Source organism: Choristoneura fumiferana, chromosome 5 (genome assembly GCF_025370935.1).
Source record: "Choristoneura fumiferana chromosome 5, NRCan_CFum_1, whole genome shotgun sequence".
Taxonomy (NCBI): Eukaryota; Metazoa; Arthropoda; class Insecta; order Lepidoptera; family Tortricidae; genus Choristoneura; species Choristoneura fumiferana.
In genome coordinates this window covers 4104687-4127000 of record NC_133476.1, presented here as the reverse complement: position 1 = coordinate 4127000, position 22314 = coordinate 4104687, and the positions used below count along the sequence as shown (strand labels likewise).

General features: G+C 37.6%; 1 protein-coding gene across 1 annotated transcript in view; it reads left to right on the top strand.

Annotated features, from left to right (window-relative positions):
* Positions 1-1804: 1804 nt before the first annotated feature.
* Positions 1805-22314, top strand: part of Madm (MLF1-adaptor molecule) — a 56532-nt gene continuing 36022 nt past the window's right edge. Inside the window, 1 exon segment of the mRNA XM_074087548.1 lies at positions 1805-2212. Coding sequence (XP_073943649.1) covers positions 2087-2212 — 126 coding nt within the window. The 5' untranslated portion in view covers positions 1805-2086.

The window sequence follows — 22314 nt, the reverse complement described above, 5'->3', positions numbered from 1 at the left end:
ATACCCCATAGTACAAAGATTCTAGGTATGATTCAGTTTTTTCGACTGTACTTGTTACACCTTGCATTTTACGACGTCTAGTCCCCCACCATTACCTTTTCAAATGACAGAGTCTGCCCACCCCTCAGGACCTGCAACTAACTGGCCATAACAGTAGATCTCTAGCTTTAACGGCCAACAGACGTACCAACTTTGTAATACTGAGTTTCGGTGATAAGGAGGGTAGTTTAAATGGTTTTACTATTAGGTACTTAACACTTTCAATGTTTATCGAGGGACCGGTGAGGTAATTGCACACACACACACCAACATCACGCCTGTATGCCCAAATGGGGTAGGCAGAGTACACGAAACGTTACGGCTTCGGAGCCACTTTTGGCAATTTTAGGTTTTAAGTTTGACAAAAACGGTACAATAGTGACAGGTTGCTAGCCTGTCGCCTACGGTATAGTATACCTTAACCTATATCCCTTGTCGCCTCTTACGACATCCACGGAAGAAATGGAGAGGTGTAAGTAATTCTAACCATTAAACATTATTTTTGGTTTGTTTTTTCTGTTAGCTATTGACAACTTTTGACTAGAAGTGTTCTTTGCAAGTCCACCTACGCAATAATTTTTTCTCAAACATGACATGAAATATTGACGTTGTGTTACAAATAATAGGCCGAGAAGCATATTGCGGGCGCTGCAGGGCGCTGCGGCTCGCGCTGCGTCTAGCGGCCTACAAAGAGATTTCATACAACTTTGCAGGCCGCTGGCCGGCAATGCGACCGTCTTTTGCTTCAACGCGCGCTCTGCGACACGGCGCACGCCCACACCCAGCACCGCCGCCCGCCAGCAGCCAGCGCGACACGCACGCACGCAACAGGGCGACCAGACTACTACTGTTTTTTGTTTTTTTTTTTATTTCATGTCATGTTTGAGAAAAGCACTATACAAGCCTCGGCCGGAACGTGGGGTTGCCTATAAAACTTGAGGTTTGCCCTCGATTTCCCTAGGATCCCATCATCAGATCTTGACTTGGTGACAATGGGACCACCTCAGAAGAGTAAAAAAGAATTCCCTCCCTCCCTTCCCCTTCGAATAAAAAAGAATTTTGAAAATGGGTCTACAAATAATTGACTGAGTAATCGGTGTACATACATAAAAAAAAATACAAACATAGAACCTCCTCCTTTTTTGAACTCTGTTAAAAATATGTCTCATCCGGGTACCTATCAGATGGGTGAAGGTCGATCTTCAGCGGCTATTAAAACCATGGGCTTTCTTTTATCCTTGTTTTAAATTTTTATTTTTAACTGCGCGTACACCTGTAAAGGTAGTGAAACTTACATGTACATGGCATAAAATTATCTAAAACCAATTATTCATGCAACAAATTTTCATGAAAAAAAATGCTCACGTTACTTGTTTCTTATTTTAACGCCATCTATGCGTAATATCATACAACTGAATGATGTCATGAGGAGTTAGCGGGCCAAAGTTAGCTTATCAGATATGTCATAGATGGCGCTTGAAACTATTATTTAAATCTTACATCTTATAAAACAATATTTGTGGCGGTATTTAAAGGCAATACTATGATTAAAACATTTATATGTTTTGTTTTTAGTAAAATGGTTTTTAGGGTAATCTTTTAAAAAACATGGTATTGATTCTTTCAACAGCAGAACGGCTGGCAACTCTGAAAATTGTCTGTGGAATTGATAAAAAAAAAAACTTTGACATGATGGTATGGTTGGTAGTATATTGTGTCGGACAGAAATACGTCGGGAGCGAGACCGGTGAAGAATTTATTTAATTATCATGAGCAAGCTCACCGCACACGAACCGCGCTACCGCTAGTCGTAGATACGTTACCTATCGTTATTATTCGAGCGAGCGAACATTTCTCTCGAGTGTCGAGCACGAATAATGGTTTCCAATGTTTCAGTGACGTCTCGATACGCAACCTTGGATATTATGGTTACAAGAAAAGGTATATTTGAAAATATATCTAGTGTTTTCGTCTTGAAAACTCTTGTGTGATATAATTCAACTGTGTTGTGGTTCTGTTAACGTTGTGGTGTTGATAAACCGGTGTTATGTCGGGCGGAAGGAGCTTGGAAAAGGAGCGCAAGTCGCCTCGCGAAAGCGGAGAAGATTCCGAAGATGAGAGTGAAATCCTGGAGGAGAGTCCGTGCGGGAGGTGGCTGAAGCGAAGAGAAGAGGTAAGTGATAACACTCCTTTTTCCCAGATTTTGGGACAATCTATATTAAACAAAAGAAGTTATTGCGCTTGTCAGCTGATCGGCAAGGTCGGGACTGTATTTCTGTATTTAACGCGCAATAAGTTCTAGTTATTACAACAATAAACATCAGAGCATATGCTGTAGTTTAGTCATCTTAAAATAATTAATTTTGCTGTCATTCTTGTGTCCAATACATGTCTAAAATGTTTTAGTGTATCGCAAGAAACAAATTTTGTATGCCAGTGTGGCATTAGTAAATTTATTTAATGAAATACTAATTCACAGTTTACTCTCTTCTTCTTCTTCTCAGCATATATTTGTCCACTGCTGGACATTATGTCTCTTCCATGGATTTCCATGTTGACCTAGATGCGGCGAATCTGGTCCAGGTCTTATGGGTGTCATCCGCTCATCTAGCTGGTGGTCTTCCTACGTTTCGACTTTTAGTTTGGGTTTCCAGTGTAGCGTTTTTTGGCTCCATCTATCATCCCCCGCGCGACAGAGCAGTAACTTTGGTTGCATTGGCTAAAAGGTTTCAAGGGTAAATTTTGTTGACATACAAGATTTTTTTCAAAGTAGTCACATTGGTTATTATTACTGTAACTTAATGCAGCTCACACTTACATGTGAGTTAAATTCTCATGTTACCAAAGGAGATGTTCATGTATAAGAAATTCAGGGGAGAAATACATGGGATAAAGTTGTCTAATTCTTGTTAAGATATATATCTCTCCCCTACCTGTATTCACTTGATTGAATAATAACCTTAACCACAAAAAGTTGGAAAACTCCGACTTGGTCACTTCAAAGTACAATATCTCAAAAAATGGCTGAACCGATTTTGATGAGACCTGTTTAAGAACCATAGCTAAAAACCTATTTTCAAATTAAAAAAACCACTCCACCACGCCACAGACAGACACACGTAGCAGTCAAACTTATTGGTATGGGCTAAGATGACCGCTAACCCTACATTCAAAGTTTGCTGTTCAAGTGCAGTGTGATAGTAAGATAAACTTACAAACATTTACATTTATTATATTAGTTATGATTTTGTGGTTGTTTGAGGATGTTTTGCTAACTTTAATTGTTATTTATTACAGTATGACCTGTGTTGCACTTTGGAAAATGTTTATTCAATAAACACATTTATTTATGACTAGCTGTTACCCGCAACCGCAGAATTCGTTTAACGCTATCCCACGGGAACTATGCAATTTTCCAGAATAATAACTATCCCACGTCTTCCTCCGGGTCTCAAACTATCTGTATACCAAATTTCATCTAAATAGGTTTGGTTTAGACGTGATGAAGTAGCAAACAAACAAACAGATTTATAAACTTTCGCATTTATAATATGAGTGGGATAATGGTTTTACTGGTAAAACTATTAATATTTTCGACCTTGAAAATTCACAGAGTCGGATCTGCCATTATTGTGCCAAAGTCAAATAAATTGTTATATGTTGACTTTGACATTACAATCCTAAAATGGCCAAATTGTAGATCTGACTCTGTTTATTGTCACGCTTGTTTTATTGTTATGTTTATAAAAGCAAAGTAGCACATTCATTTTAGTTATTTAGTATTGGATGTGTCTTCAATTACGCTGCATAGACAATATATTATTTATATTTAGAATGAGATAGGCATTGTTTGCTGATTCTGATATTAAGGCCAAATTAAAAATTATCAAACAAGTTATAAATAAATTGTATTTCATTGACATAGTATAGGTAATTTGTAACCATAATGGTGTTAATGTATGACTAAAATCCAAATAATGATTTTCTAGTGCCACATATCAGAAACACAAGTCCCCCATGAACTGTAATCCTTCCAACCATATATGCAAGTAGAAATACAAAAAAAGCGGCCAAGTGCGACTCGGATTCGCCCAACAAGGGTTCCGTAGCAGCAAGTAACATAATTATAAAAGTTTCCTTTACTTTTCGATTTATGATGTATTACAAAAAAACTACTTACTAGATCTCGTTCAAACCAATTTTCGGTGGAAGTTTGCATACTTACTTAGTATTTTTTTTTAGTTTTATCATTCTGTTATTTTAGAAGTTACAGGGGGGGGACACTCATTTAACCACTTTGGAAGTGTCCCTCGCGCAAACTATTCAGTTTAGAAAAAAATGATATTAGAAACCTCAATATCATTTTTGAAGACCCCACACACACCTAGGGGTTTGATGAAAAAAAAATCGAGTTTCAGTTCTAAGTATGGGGAACCCCCAAAATTTATTGTTTTTTTCTATTTATGTGTGAAAATCTTAATGCGGTTCACAGAATACATCTACTTACCAAGTTTCAACATAGTTCTTATAGTTTCGGAAAAAAGTGGCTGTGACATACGGACGGACAGACAGACAGATATACATGACGAATCCATAAGGGTTCCGTTTTTTGCCATTTGACTATGGAACCCTAAAAAGTCTTAGACTTCTAAACTCCTGACTTGTCTTGTTATGCTGTGACAGTCAAGTCAAGTCAAGTCAAAATATCTTTTCTCAAACATGACATGGAATATTGACGTTGTGTTACAAATAATAGGCTGAGAAGTATCGCGCTGCAGGCGCTGTGATTCGCCTGCCTGCGCGCGGTCACTCTACCGGCCTGCAAAGAGATTTCATACAACCTTGCAGGCCGCTGGCCGGCAATGCGACCGTCTTTTGTTTCAACGCACGCTCTGCGACACGCACGCGGCCCACGCCCAGCACCACCGCCCTTGTCCGCCGCGCCAGCAGCCAGCGCGACACGCGCGCACACAACAGGGCGACCAGACTAGACTTTTATTTCATGTAATGTTTGAGAAAAGCACTATACAAGCCTCGGCCGGAATCTGGGGTTGCCGGCCTCGCATCCCTATGCGGCCTCGCTACGCTTGGCCGTCTATATCTGCTTGGCCGGCAACCCCCTACTTCCCGGCCTCTGCAGTAATGTACTATTATTCAATTTAGGCTAAAACAAGCACTTATGAATGTCAAAAAAAAAAAACTAAAGAATGTTCTTGTTTACGTACAGTGACTAACTATTGTCCTGGGTGGTGATGTGGTTAACGTATGACCTATAATTGTGGAGCCGGAGAGAATAATATATTGTAACCCTTTTGGCAATTTCATGAGGGTTTGACTTAACAAGTCGCGCATTGTTGTCATTTTGGGACGACAATTATGGGTCGTGCATTAATGGCACCTCTGGGTGGGACCCTCTAAGCTGCCAAACTAAACTACAATTCCTGGCGCATAGTCCGTAGGCTAATTAAAAGACTCACTTTCCCCGCGCCGGTCAACGACCGCGTTCGGCGCTCGCGCAGACCACTGTCGCTTTCTAGCTTAGGGTCGAGATCTGTCAATGTGTCAATGATGTTGTGCTACTCTGGTAATGAGGAAGCAATGTACCAGTAGAACGAGACAACCAGATTATACATCTTTGGATCAATATTCACACGTTCCATACCCATCTCTTCCCAAGGATGTTATAAAAACAAAGAACAACTACTACACTATTTTTCCAAGACAGTCATGGAGGTTCACCACAATCCCCAACCCCCAACTGACGATCACGCAAGACCACTCTGTCAAGAGCGTAACAACTTATGAAGATCAGTTGGTTAGATGTATCCTCGGAGAGTTAAAGCAAAACCCCTGTCTAATGTATAAAGAACATTTCTGTTTAGATCTGTATGATAAATTGAGCAAGTTGCGTTATATTGCGAGGCCGTAAAGCGAATGCAAATGGTACGTTTTTTTTTACAGATCTAAACTGGGCTTAAGTTGTAATTAGGTCTATCATGAGTGTCGTGGTGCTTTGCTCCAGAAGCCGGAGACATGCCTGGATTCTGTAACTGGAGGAAACCAAAAGCCGCGTGACAATTTCATCAAAGCGAAGAACGCGCAAGAGGTATCTTATGTACCCTCCACTCTGGCATAATCATAATATAAGAACATTAACTGCGGTCGACGGTCTACTCGTGACCACACTCGTTGAAAGGAGTAACATGGCCATGGTAAAATGTTTTGTATTGGGGATGTTATTCGCTAAAAGACCGACTATGACTGTCAAAACACAGTATTATCTCTGAGAGTAATTGGCTGCACGAACAGGTGCTTCAATAGTTTCTGGTTTATTCTACTCGGATGCGGTTAATGGTTAATGAATGACTTGTAATTGTCGGCCCGTTATGTATGATCGACAGTAAAATGAAGGACATGATAATTCTAGCCTTTATGGCAAATTACCTACACGATGCCAGGAACTATCAGTACATACATTACTGTCGTACATTCTGGGTCGACAAATACTAAGTCGTTTACTAACCGCTCTCTTATGCTATAAGCGAAGAAAGGTCAGGTATGCTATAAGCTAAGAAAGGTTTTTTCCGAAAAAGGGAGTGTTTCCTCCAAGGCTAAAAGTGAAATTGGAAGCAGACCAAAAATTTAGTCTATAATTTTAAAATACCGATTTAAAATAAACGTCTCTTCTGTACGAAATTACACAGGCATACACAATCGACCTACAATATCATCTCTTGACATTTATGTTTATTAAATTTGTTATCGCATCTCCTGTACGATACCATAAAACTGTTATTTAATCTTGTAGCAATAAAGAGTGCAAAAAACTGATAAACGAGGTAGAAACCGGTTCTTTGAACATTATTAAATAGACAACAGAACTACTTACTAGACTTTGTTTCGTAAACTGAAATAAACTAAAGGAAAAACTTAATGATAACGATAAACTTTTGAGGAACGAGGGTAAAGTCGAAAACTGCAATTGCCTATTATTGCTTATTGAGCTATGAACTCGCATCAGTATTTCTACTGTCTTTGTATAGCTCTCTCATGCAAGCGCGTATGCGAATCTATCTTCCACTTTCACTCAAACCAGAATTCGTTCGCAAAAAACGTCAATGCAAATCCGCCCACTTTCTTCTTCACATAGCTGGAGTTATTATAGATTGTTAAGTAATTCAGCTTTCGCGAGATGATGATAATGGTATACTTAATGGGTGAAATTACCTAACGCTACCTAGTTTTAGACTAAAAAATCAAGAGAAAGGTGCACGTTCACCAAAGATTTTTGATATTCGTAACACAAGAGTTCAAATTGCTAAGACGCGTGGAAATCAAGAAACGGTTGCACACGTGGTGTAATTGGCCGGATGGGACGAGAACTTAGAGGACTGGTGTGATTTGAAACGTGAATCACTAACAGGAAAACCACTGTTAGTTTCCTTTGAGTATGTAAGTCCTCGAGATAAAAAGCTGAGAAAATTACAATGTATGCTTTGTAACAAAAACCTCGGGCATTTTCTTGAGATTGTCTCCTTTTCTCAGACTTAGACTTCCAAGTAGGACAATGGTTATTGGCTTGTATAACTCGGCGTGTATGAATAACTTCTACATTTTGACATTATTTTACAGTGTTGTATAATAAATGCATGACATAGCGTGCCGTTCTTTAATAAGTCTACATAGTAGGAACATAGTCTTCAAAGAACGTGTTCTACCTTCGCATAATTTAAACCTTCTTTATTAGACTTAACGACCAATGAGCAATGATCAATTTGACTGGGAATATGGTTTGAAAAAAAAAACATTAAAATGTTGCTAGCATTGTAAACGAACGAGTTACCTTAACTCTCGTAATTTTTTTTTCTGAGATGTGCGAATACAATACAATACAATACAAATATTCTTTATTGCACACCATAAAGCAGTAAAAAAAACTATACTAACTATAGCTTTATTGTTATTTACTGCCTACTTTAAAACAGATTTAAAATATTATTAATTAAATTATTAAAACAAACACGTCGTCAAGAGACGTCACTGGCATGGACCCCAGAACGCAGGCCGCATTACCTTTTTGTATAGCTATCCCTATTCTTTGCGCGAGATAAACGCCAGCTCTAGAGTCCCCCGAGGCCAACACTAACCTTCTAAATTGTTGTTGCTAGCTACAATTTTGAAATCATCATCATCATACATCATAGTGGTCGTCATATCAGCCGTATGACGACCACTGTTGGACTATACGGCTCCAACATGCATCAGTGGAAATCATAGGCCTCACCCATAGACCTCTAGTTCCCTCAGATGCAATTGCTGTTCAATTTGTAAATAAACCAACGTAAAATTTTGATAAGTCACTAATTGCTCATCATAGATATATTCTATTCTTAACCAACCAAATGGTTGGTCGCTTGTCATTGTACGCCTAGGTCGCAATGAAAGCAGGACTGACGACCTTTGGTTGAGGTCAGTCGGGAATAGAACATCAGTACAACACACGACGAAGATTTATTGACTGCGCACAGATTTCTCTCATCATAATTGTTTTGTCTCTAGATATTAATGTTTGGGTTGTGCGCCACCGCGATAGAGCCCAATATTGCGCTAAGTGTTAGTTCATTAGTTACAGATTGGATTCACAATTGTGCTGCTCTATGATCTCTATAAAATATATGTAATAAATCTTTGCGCCTGGCGTCGGCATAATTTTCATTCGTTTTATTATTGAAACATATCGATACTTGTGTTATTTGAATTGATTTTGTTCATTATAAGAATTTTGATTCTCGTTATACTTATAATGAACAAATCTCCTTGAGTTAACATTACTTTTAGTAACATCTACTGAAAATATACAAGCTGCTGTCGCGCGATGTCTGTACAAATAGCTCTATAGACATATGTGAAGTGATGAAATAATTAATTACGATCGTGGCCATTCAAATGAGTTCAGCATTTCATTTACAGCGGCGTTAGTGTTAGTAACTATAGTTGGGGAATAGCTGCACAATACGTGTTGTTTTGTATTAGCCTAGGAGCCTTCTTCTAATTCCACAAAACACGTCTCAAAAACTATACCAACACTGTATAGCTAGCCCTTGTTCTTTTGTTAAAGTACTATTTCAATGCCTACTTAAAATGTGATATGACTTCAAAGAGCATCCTCAGGCAGATTTGTGCGCCGTTTAACTACTTTATTAGAAGTGGAATATTCCAGAGCTAACTCCCAACGGTAAGCCAGTAAGTGGCTTTCATACTCGTCATCGTACAATATACGATTTAAGATGTCTGAGAAGGAATTAGCTATCGCTTACTTTAGAATCTAGGCTAATCTAGGATTTAGTGGTTGTCAAAATGTCTGGCAGTAAAATGCTCGAGCGATAGCGTACGTCATAGGGTCAATACAATACACAATCTTTTTTGATTTCTCTGGCAATTCTTCATAGGGCATTCGCAGCGAAACGATTCTACAATGAAACGCGATTGTACCTACTCTATTTATTTGCCCAATATAATCTGGTGCTTAGTTTAGAAATTGTACCTCGTTGATTTTCTTGCCGGATCCTTCTCAACAGAGGTTTTTCCGAACCGGTGGTAGATTTTTTTTTGACATTCGTAAGTACTTGTTATAGCCTAAATTGAATAAAGATATTTTGACTTTTTGACTTTGACTTTTGTGATGCCTCAGTCGTAGAATCTCATAAAAAAACGTTAATCTTCAAGTTGTCATCGGAAGCTTTTTCCGCCAAACAAAATACAAAAGACAAGAAAACATTAAATACTTAACACAAAATCAACATGTTAGTATGCGCTACTTACAAAGCCGGTGGTCCTTCGCATGTAGCGTTTGCATTCATCTTTGATACAAGTCATATTATACCATACCAACCGGTATGTTCCAGACCAGCCACTAAGGCGTGCTTATTATACCGTCTAGGAACCAGTCGTACTTTATGTTTATTAAACGGTTTATTATCTGCCTAGATGGGCTCTACTTGCTATTGAAAGTTGCCATATTGATGTTGAACACGCATTATGAACTACGGCCGAGTGGCAAACAAATTTATTAGGTATGCCAGTCAGCATTTGTCCTAGTTATACTAGGCTTGTGTGATAGAGAGAGACTCGGCGAGTGAGTGTCAGCGTCGGGATGAATGTTCGGAGGGACGATCGGACGTTGTTAGTGTTGTGTGTCGGTGTGATAGGGTGACTAATAAAAGTGACCAAGTGCGGGTAGTTCGTGATACGAGTGCCGGTACTATTAGTGATCAAGTGCGGGTAGTTCGAAGAACTCGCGCTGCTAGGCAGACTTGACACCCCACACTTCAGTCTACTCGTGACCACGGCAACTTTAACGTTGCCGAAACGTCGAGTTAAATATTACTCGTGTAAAAATAGCGTGATAAGTCCCGTTTATGGTATTTTTGACTATGAGAGAGAGACTCATTGAGAAGAAAAACATTTTGAAACAACATCAAATAATATAAATTTGGCCCCACTCACCATAGTGTTGTGTTACATAAAACAAACTCACTCTCCGCTTCATCTTCGTCATACTTACACAACCTCTTTTCGTTTCGGGGTCACCGTGGAATTATCAGCTCAGTTATACGATACCTGTCTGACATTTTAGGCGGGCAGCTGTTAGGTGACGTCGCAGCCCCATTGTCTCATGACGTGGGAGCATTCACTGTTGCTATAGCTACGTCTGTAACGACATGGAAGTTTTTGCTTCAAACGTGCCCGTTTCGTGCGAAAGTAGCTGAATAAAGTAGTTACTGAGAAACGAACGTCATGATATTGTGTGTGAACGCAGGAAGTATGGCCGATCAAATTTTTGATACCTGCCTAAATAAGTCCTGTGAAATGCGGGCTGTGAAAAGCCATGCCGCTGTATCGCTTTTTCATACATATTTTGTAACCGCATTAGATACGAAGATACCTAGATAGTCTAAAATTTCTTGCACTGTCATATCATCGACAATAACCTAACCTAACCAAATTAGAGACCCTCGACATTGTCATTTCAATTTCAAAGTTCAATATTTCGAAAACAGCTGAACCAATTTTTATCAACCATAGCTAAGAAGCACACTTGCTTTCACCTAAAAACGCATCAATTTCGGTTCATTAGTTTGAGAGCTACGATGCCACAGGCAAACAGACTGATAGACATTGGCGTCAAACTTAAAACATCCCTCTTTTTGTGTCGAGGTCGAGGGTCAAAAAAGGCAATAAACTCGCTCAAATCAGTAACTGATACAAATAAGGAAATAAGACAAATTTTACGTAACCGACCAATTCGTGGTTATCAGCGGCAAGCCAGACGGCCTCTAGACGGAGAAAGGCTGAGTCAACGGTGCAACGCACTCCGTGTCGTTACGTGACCATACGGAAAGTTAAGGTAAGGTGCGCTGTAGTAAAGAAAACGTTTGTGATTTCGATTCTGAAATCACAAACTGTAGTCCCTTTGCACGCAACTTTGTTGACCTCAGCTCTTACTTTAAACGCACACATTTTACCAAGAAGTGACGTCACGGGACCCCTCTCCCAAACTTTGATGCGGTTCATGTTTGTTATTTTATATTTGATTGTCAATTTTTCTAATAATTTAATTGGCGGACTAAAACAGTTTTTTTTTACCCAGGGATCTACCCAATTGTAGACTTGGTTTCCAAAAGACCCTGCACTGTTTCAGTCGTTAGAAATATTTGACAGAAACTAGTTCCATCCCATGAGATGGCCTGATGGTAGCTTAAGATTTATTTTCTTATTCTGTTAATCTGTGTCCATCCGATGTATAATATTAAATATAAGTACAACATAATAAAATAATAATGATAACATTTGATGTTATGTAATTAAATTTATTCGAAAAAAAAACTTTACCATCGTTTTATACAATAAACGTAACCTAACCTAACTCATTGCATATCAAATAAAATTAACAATAATCCTGTAATGCTCGGAGTTTCATTGCGCGATAGAATCCGGAATACGAAAATTCGCCAAACAACTCAAGCCATCGACATAGCCGAAGACTATACAGGTTGAAGTGGCGATGGGCGTGCTACATCGCTGAAGGAAAGGATAACCGTTGGGAAGAAAGGCAACAACAAACTGGAAGGCGAAAATGATAGGCCTCCCACTAGGTGTGCTGACAACATCGCGAGTTGCGTGCAACTCCATCCATTCCATTCCACCTACTTTTCTGTCACGAATTAATGTTTTCTTTCTTTCAACTGGTGCAAGCGGTTAGTTGTCTTTAATAGATATGCCTTTATTCAACAATGGAGCTTTCCCAGTTGATAATGATGATTGTGATCTTTGTGGTTCCAACACCAGTTTACTACACAGGTACTTGTTTTGCAGATCGTTTGCCATCCGATCAATCTACAAGTATGCACAAAACGTTAACATCGGCTTTGAATGCAGCCAATGGTCCGTGACTGTAATAGAATCGCTCAGCGGAACTAAACAGTGACATTCCTGCCATTTTAATGCCCTGAGGTCTCTATAGGTAATAACTTGTTTTACCGCTGGTTAAGCGGTAATTGGCCTCTAGGACGTTTCTTGTGAGGTGTCTGGAGCTGGAAAATAACTTTTTATTGAGTGGTTACGTGTAGCGATAATGATGTCCAACTTAGTCCGATTCCCTTAACCCTAGTCGAACAAGAAAGTCCAGTAATTGGTGGATTTACTTCACGTTTTCGATAAGGAATTGTACGGAAAAGGACTTCATCAAGTTACCTGATGGTCCTAATAGAATCTCTGTCCTCTTTTGAATCCGATTTATTATTTCTAGTTCAATATTTTTAAACTGAGAATTAAAAAAAAGACGTGAATAAAATTATTAATTGTTATCAATTTTTAGATAGTAGTATCCGTAAATTATTTTAGTGAGAATGGTTATGCTTACTTGATGCTAAATGCTTAATGGTTAGTAGATGAATCAATACAGTATTATTATTTTAAGTCACTGGAATTAATTGATTGAGTCCTGTAAATTAAAAATAATTTTGATAGTTACAATTTCATAATTTAATTGAATAATAATTTAGTTTAACCATACAGTGTCAATGCAATGGTTTACTGAAATGGCTTAAAAACAATAATTCTGAATATAATCGAAATAAGAGTGTATTCCAATGAAATAATAACCATATTAAAAAATGGTGCACTGATTTAGATATAACATCCAACAATACAATACAATTACTCTTTATTGTACACCAGAAATAGTAAATGACCCCACCACACTCAAGCTAACCCTACAACCCTATCCAAAAATATAAATAAAATACATAACGCTATGTTTCAAGTGATAGCTAAGCTCTCATGTGAATTTATTATGTTTAAAAATGTTTTATTTATTCTCTTAATATTTATCTTTAACATGTATATTGGCAATGAGCTTTCTGAAATGTGGATAAATGTGATGTTGAAATTTCTTATAAGCAGTACTGAATCTGTAGTATGTAGCTGGCATAATATGGCAATTTTATCTTCTGCCAACACTGGTGCATTATTTACGCGACCCACGCGACAATTTACGCAGCGTTGTAATGTAGCCAGCAATAAATACTGTTCGCCTTCAACTTGATGTGCAAGCCGGTGCGAGCGCACATGTTTGATCATGCCCTTTTTGGAAGGAATTAGCATTGGAGCTGTACGAATCCTCTCTGGGGGTGATGCTTCATCGGTTAAAACTTGAGACTCACTGTTGTATTGAGCATGAGTTATTTCACCACCTCAATAGCTGGCACTCTACTACAGTTCGATTTCTGCGGAACTTTTTCTCACCTCACATCTAAATCGATGTAGTAATTTCAAAGTTGCTTTCGCATGTATGTTAGTAAGGATTTTATTATAAACCATTTGAAAATCCATAGTCTTGACGTGTCGTTGACAATATAATGGTCTTAATATTTTTCACTGGACATTAAAATATAGCATCTACCATATGTCTTTTTCCCAAATGTTAAATATGACATTACTAACTTCGTTACATTCATCGCTTCAAACGAGGCATAAAATGGGATAGCGTCATTAAGATAACTTGAAAGAGCACTAGACGGCTAATCAATCCACTTCAGCCTAATTAGATTACGTCATACATAACATAGCCCTACTGTTACTACCTACCTACTGTTTAACTCGCACCTTATATCGAATTTCTAAATAAATTGTCCTAAAACATGTACGAAGGGTCTTAAAATAATATCTATAGATAAAAAATCATTTATTGCCACAGAAAAAAAAACACGACTATACAAAAAAGCATACATAAGTAGGTTGCATTGCAATGGGCTCAGGCTCAGCATAAGTTGCGAGCTAAAAAAAGCTTGTAGCGCTGATTTTTAGTAAGTAGGTACTTATTAGGACTTTTTTAATTCCTAACAAATATTTCCATACATTGAGTCAGAAATTCCAGTGAAAAACCTTTATACGGCGTTCAGTCAAGTCATCTAATTCAATTACCTCTTGAAGTATTTTGGAAGAATCTGAAAACACCCTGGTATGATCGCCAAAAACTAAGTGATCGTCAATTTTCCACAATTGAAAAGAAAGCATTATTGCAGTGTCAAACTTTCAATCATTGTATTGATTTCCTTAGAGTAAAGCCAGTTCTCTTCTCACGGCCTCATATCAGCCAGGGGTGTTATGGAGCCCCGTATCCGTAACCGAAACCGGTATTATGTTTGACATATATCCGTATCCATATCCAGATTCGAAATGTTATGATATCAGCTTTGAAGTTCCAAGAACTATCACAAATCCGAAACTTCTCCTTTCTAATATAAACTCTCTCCTTTATGAACTATATAACTACTTAAATATTTGCCGACGTCGCCCTGATTTATCGGGAAATTGAAGTTCCCATCTATTCTACTCCCACGCCCATGTCCATTCACTGTTTAATATCTTTCCTATCTCAGTATTTATTGCCCTGTTTTGTGTGCTCGTGAGTTGTAGTCGGGGATAGATTAACGTTATATTAAAACTGTTTTCTAACTTTCGTCGTCAAGAGACTTCATACAATTTTAGCGTAATAGACAACATTAAATTAGCTATTTCTGTTAAATCCCCCGAATCTAAATTCCCCGAATATTGTTGTGCCGTCAGGACTAGTCAAACCATGTTTAGATTGCAGTCTCTTAATTAAAATTACGAACTAAAAACGATAAAGAGCAATATAATTAATCCAATTTGTCAATGGCTGATTTTTAAACCCTACGCTGCTTGCTCGTTGTTTATTAAATGTTACGCTAGTCTTATTTGGGTTCATAGCAAAATTCTAACATACTGTAAGCCGTAGAAATCGTTATTAAAATAAGAATAGCTATTGAAGGATGGATTTTACTTAGACGCTGTTTTCTTGTACCTAAAAGAATATAAGCCCTTGGGTCACGTCCTCCGAAGTCTGACCTCTTTTATATTCTTAGGGCACGCGACAGGCCCGGAAGGGCGAGGTCACAGCTAAGACGAGCTACAAATAACTCGCTTTAAATAAATTGCTCATACAAATCGCGTTTTTGGCAACTTTACCTTATAAGCGTTCTGCTCATTAACTTAAATTGTATGAAAGTTTGCAATTGACGTCGTGACAGAAGAAAATTTATGTTTCTTAAAAGTATTTCGCAGCCGTGCATAATTTAACGATTCTCACGTCAGTTTTCGACATCCCGCTTATAAGAGGAAATTGAGGTGCATCTCACCTAAAAAGATGGAAGTTATTTCCGAGTTAAGATAACTGACTAAAAGAGACAGTTTGTTTTTGATCTTTCTTTCATAAAAAATATCATCATGTTTTATATCATCTTTTATAAAAAAAATATTTACCAGGGAGAAGATCCAACAGATTCCACTTCCAAGCTTGTGTAGATGAACCTATCGATTATCAATACAATTAGGGAAAACATCGTTAGTCTAGTGACTCACGATCGACGGGTGACAATGACTATTTACGATTGCGGCTCGGCTGTGCTTAGTCACGATCATTGCCTCGCCTTGGTCTGGCCTAGAATATTTGATGCCTTGTTCGAGACTAACTTATTGCTTAGCATCATGAACAAGGCACTTAACGGGCTGTTGATATCCTGCAATATAATTGTTTATTTTATATATCTACTAGACTTTTATGAACGAAGATTATAAAACCTTATCGGAAGCTAAAACTCGCAAGAGATGCGGATGATCTTCTTTCCGTAATTAAATAGAAAATACTGCACTGGAGCATTCAAATACTCTCTATTAACTACATATATGACAGAATGAATGTATCTTCCACGAACCAAACCACTTAAGATTTTTTACGTTGGATGCCTCATATCAACGTTATTAAACACAGATTCGCACTGTTTGTTACTCCCTACCGCCAAACTTAATTTCCAATTTTGTGGTTATTTTTTGTTTGTTTATATACTTGTCTTTCTGTCTATGTTAATTATTTTTTTCTTTAACGCATATCGCAATATTCTTGGTAATCTCAGTGTCATCCTACGCGTACAGGCTACGCCTAGTGTAGGTGATAGAGGTAACTCGGTCAGGAAATTTTTGAGCAGTATACAACACCGTAGTTGATAAATATGTTTTCTGTAATTAGCTTAGTTTTATACTGTATAAATAAAATATTTTGATTTTTTGATTTTTTGAAACACTGAAATCATATAAAATATAAAAAGTACCGTAATCACACCACTATTAGACATCAAGCAAAAAAGTTTTAAATATTTTATGGTTGCAAAAGATTTCTCGCTCGTTTCTCCACGGCTTCACTGCCTAAAGGTCCATAAAGACGATCGTATCACTGAAAATTACATTAGCGAGTTTTTACGCGTTATGGTCCTGCCGTTATTGACCAGCAGGGCTACTACGAAACTCGAAACTCGAAGTTCGTGTCGTGCGCTCCCTCTGACACTTATACTATTTAATACGAGAGCGAGAGGGATGGTACGATACGAACTTCGAGTTTCGTAGTAGCCCTGCTGTACTAAGAAAATGCGTCGCTTCTGTCGATAAAATGTTGCTCAACTTGTATTCGTTTCATAACCTTTTAAAAATGATGAACCTTTATGATGAGTTGTTCCTCATTTTAGAATCGAACCAACTATGCTTTGAACTGTCGCGTTTCGATACCCTAATGCTAATTGCACAGCATCAGTCATATCAAAAGCCATTATAGACAAATTATCTACTTTAGTAATGCCGAAAATCTAGAAAAATATTAGATTTTCAACGACGGTCGGTTGGCTCATGTTGTTCATGATGTTTTTTAACCAACATTTCTTCTCAATATTTGAGCACCAATGATGATAAATAAAATAATCATGTGAGGAAACATGCTAGATTTTGACTTGACTTGAATTTAACGGGCGAACGTTGATTGCGACGTGATTACTTAGATGGCTCCATGAGTCATGTGTGATTCATTCTTAACTGTGTATGGGGCTACTTAATGCGTGTCAAACTTGTGGGCGGAATTAAATGACGAATCATCTGTCAAGCATCAATCCCGGGCTATTTTTAAATATAATATAACCTGTTACGCCTTGTTCTGGTAACGCCTTTACGAACCGGTAAATTGTAGTATTTATATGACATAGATATGGAGATAGTTAAAGAACACAGGCAAGCCGCACCGAGAGTTCTGTACACAAATTTTTGGTTATGACAAAATATACGCCTTAAGAGCTTCATTTAGGAGCTCTCCTTAAAAACATTTATTATTATTTTTATGGCTTTAGGTTAACAAGATTCTTATACTGTGGAAATTTGAAGACTATGGGCTCTCCTGTAAAACCTGTGTGACAGTCGACGGACAGACGAACACGTGATTGACAGGAGTATATAGGGTATTTATAGCCCTTCAGGTGCACTGCACGAAAAAGACCAAATACCCAAGTCCAAACAAAAAAATATAATAAGGAAAACGAGTGTAGTGGTTGGCTATTTAGAGACAATAGTACTCCTAAATTGAATATACAGGTGAGCCCTTTTATTCGCAGTAATTTTTTCGTAGATTGTCCTTACCATATTTATTTCTATATCATAATACGTAAGAGCATTAACGAGCAAATATTTACTCTCAAGATATCGGGTATTTTTAGCCGATATCGTAGATATTTCTGCTTAATGGTTTTGTGGATGTCGGTTAATGTTTGTTTTGACCGTAACGCGAAGCCCGTGTTTGTATTGGCAGTTTGTTTAATTAGGAAACTTTTTAACTTTTATGACAATATTGATTGAAAGTTTCAATAACCCTATCTAATCTTCTAGTGAAACCAGAGACAAATTTTCATTCGTAAGCATTTTTTTCCACTTGGAAACCGCTGGAAAACTACGACAATAATTGCTTAACAACCATGCAATTTAATTATACTTCCCAAAAATTTTCTTGTTTCTTTTGTACAGTAAACACGTTATTAAAATGTTCGGTCATATCGTAGACTTTTTGCACGCAAAAACGCGCAAGCGCACGCGCCGGCGCCCACGCGGGTTTGAGACCATTAGCTTTCATGAGTCATTTATCATGACATGAATCATTAGTGATTCCGTTGCAACCTTTCTAATTAGAAAGTGTTTGATCTAGGGTGGGCAAAAGCTCGACTTTAAAAAAGCAAATCATTTTTGCAACTGAAGTATCATTTACTCGTAATTAACTAACCTTTACATTCTGCTGCCACGCGTGCAAAACAGCTACGTACAGTCTGTGCGACACAATGTAATACTGCACAGAAACCCATGTCCTTCCTCTTAATAGACCTAACTATCACTAACCCCACGCTAGATGCTACGCGGCGAAATTTCTATACGAGTTCAATCTCATAGCTAAAGTGAGCACAAAACTATTCCCAAGAAAACCGAATGTTTAGCAAATAAGATAGCTATATTTTAATTCCAAAGCTATTCATAAATCGATTCCAAATGCTTAATTACGGGCATCAGATAGAACAACAAACTTTTTCGATCTGTATTAGCCTCATGTTTCCTCAATCTAAATCATCCTGCTAAAGCATTAATTTCAGAGCGAAGGACACTTATTCAAAATATCTCTCTATTAATAGGCACAAACATCTTTCATCCAACTCACCCAACGACTATTTGTTTTTATTAATCTCAAGGCAAAAAATCTCCCTCGGTCTGTCCCGGTCGTATCATGATTAATGATCGAAACAGTTTGACAATGACGGTTTTTATACGAGATGCTGAGGGATACGTGGCTGTTAGCACGTTGTTATGGGCACTTCTACATTTTGCATATACTTACTGTATCTACTAATTTCATAACATCTTAAATTTAATGCTTTGGGACTGTTTCTCCACTCATTGATAAATTTTATTTGCCTAGTATCTATATGTCGTTTCTTTTTGTCGAGAAAAAAGCGACGGCATTACTTTTATCTGTCTCATAAAATTTATCAATAAGTGTTGAAACGTGCCCTTAAACTTGGTTTACTAATGTTCTATCTACCATTGATAATAGACTTTCCGATTTTTTCTCAGAAATTGGTTGTAGTTCCACTATTTTTTAAGTATTTTACTTTTCCCTATATTGAAATTCTATTAGCAAGCAGTGGCCAGGCCACTCTAGCACATTAAGAAGTAATTATACTAGCTCTTAGGAAATATTTCTGTTTATTTATATTTCTTCAAGATCAGAGAGTTCGTTACAAAATAAACCCATGCCCTTGACAGCTTTGCAAATACTTCAATGCCAATGCCTTGTTTTTTCTGAAGAGACAATAAACGTGCAAGCTAATAACGAAATTCGTTTTCCTGTTTGTCTCCTTGGAGATCATATATTGATATAGCGGTTCGTGAAAATAAAGTCGATAAACTGTCTATGCATGATAAACGCTGTTTGATCGAAAGGACACACAGAGTAAAAACCATGATTCTGTGAGATAAGTTGTTGGGGCTTTGGCGCAATGTGTGCTACTTTTAAGTTACAAAGTTAATATTATGACCACCAGTTAGTCGCTTCCCGTCACCTACGTGACTCGGCACGCGTCGCAAGTGCGTTTTATTTTGTTTTTGTTCCAACTCCTTATTTAATATGGTCAAACATTGCTATTCATTCGTAACGTTTATTTTCCCATCGTACGTTCGTGCAATGTTTCGTTTTGCAATTATACGTATACGTGGTATGTAGTGCGACTTCTATGTTTTAATGCCTTACTGTTACAATCACACCATATCAAACTAGCATTTACTCCATAAAAGATTCTGCTCTTGTCATCTTCATCTTCAGTTTTCACTAACAGTTTTTATTGCTCAAGCTTAATATTTAAGTACTTTCTGACTAGCTATTGTTTACAGATGGTTATCTGGTTCCCTATATATTGCAAATTGCAACCATTTTGTTATTTCCTTATTGGCTTTGACTCATAGCACTGCACCTCATGTTGAATCATTTCTCCGAAATAATAATAATAAATATCATAAATTCCGTAATCATCCGTATTCAGTCCGGAAAGAGTTCCATGTTTTTAAAATATGACATGAGCCCGTGCAAACGTCATACGAACTGAAGCGTTGGTGACGCGAGTCGTATATGTCACAAATATATCATTATATTATTATTCTTCTATATCATTCTATTATATTATTATTCTACTGTTTACCTCGACTGATTAAGCTTAAACATATAGCTTTAACGACTAGCCTTTTTTCATCTTGAACTTCATTTGGTCAGATCATTTTCTATCTATCTATATCAGCCCTTGTTGCGTCCGTCTTCGAACGTAGGCCTCCTCTTCAAGTTTCCACGTCTGTCTGTCCCCTGCCACCTTCATCCAGTAAATGCCGGCTTGCTGCCGTATGTCATCCGTCCATCTCTTAAGAGGTCTTCCTCTACCGCGGGTGTTGGCACGTGGCAGATCATTTTCTATTTTCCATTAATTCTGCTATCAACTAGTTTCAGTAACCTATCCTTATCATAGTAATATGTTAACACGGAAGTATATCATATCGGCTTATAGACCAGCAGCTGTCAGATTATCCGGATTGGATGCCCGCCTCATGGATTAAAATTCGATTCCCGGTAATGTTCAGAAAGATTTGAATTTATTTTTTTAATTGCGTACGTGGATGATTGTTTGCTCGGATTGTTTTCAATAAATGGTAATGAAGGTAGATGAGTTTTGAAGAACATTGAAATGAAATTTAAGCTTTTCGAAATAATATCACCTGAGGAATATGCGTGAACGTTGTTGTTGTTCGTTATCTCCCTTAATTCATTTTTTGCAATCAAAGCGCTATCAGTAATAACATTTATCAATTTGTCGATAAGTTTTGGATCTCTTGAGAGGCAAAGGGTCTTCTTTCTGTACAATAAAAAACCGGCCAAGTGCGAGTCGGATTAACACACTGAGGGTTTCGTACAAATTTGTCGATATTTGTAAATACAGTGTTAGCAGAGCCCACTGCTAAAAAAAATTACGCAGTGTGGGTTCTTTTAGATGGCTACTGACATAGACATACAAAAAGAAAGATTTTCAGACTTTTTTTATTGGTTGTGCTATAAAAGCTATGTTCATATCAAATTTCGAGTTTCTCGGACAATCAGAAGCATGCTTCAGGTTTTTCAACTAGGATTTTTTGTAAGGAACCGCTTTTTTAATGAATTGCGTTAACTTAGAAGTTTTATTTTTTCACTGCTTCAAGAGGTAGTTTAGCTTGATACTTTCACGTGCTCCTGAGCAATAAGGCCTTGACAGACGAACAGACGACAAAGTGATCGTATATAAGTTTCGCTTTTTACTTTTGAGGTACGAAACCTTAAAAATATAAAAAATATCGCAAATTTATCTATCTATCTATTTCTACTTAAAATAATGAGATAGCTAGATTTGATCGGTGTTTACGCTTTTGTTATCAGAAATAGCAGTATAGGTATACCTACTGCCATTCAAGATTGATTTAAATGATTAGTAACTTCAATTTTGATTAAGCTGAGTGTATCTAAGTAGGTAATTATGTACACTCAGCTCAATCTTGATTGAAGTTACTCCGCCTCCATACTGCAACTGTGATCTATAGAATCATGTGTGGCACACTGTATCAATGGATCAATATCACAGCACATGCACAGATAACATTCATTGCTTCGGACGTTCGGACATTCGATACTGCGGTTCGCCGCAACCTGTATTATTGCTAGCTGCAGCACATTATTTTGACGACCAGATGGCCTAGTGGTTAGAGAACCTGACTACGAAGCTTGAGGTCCCGGGTTCGATTCCCGTGTCGGGCAGATATTTGTATGAA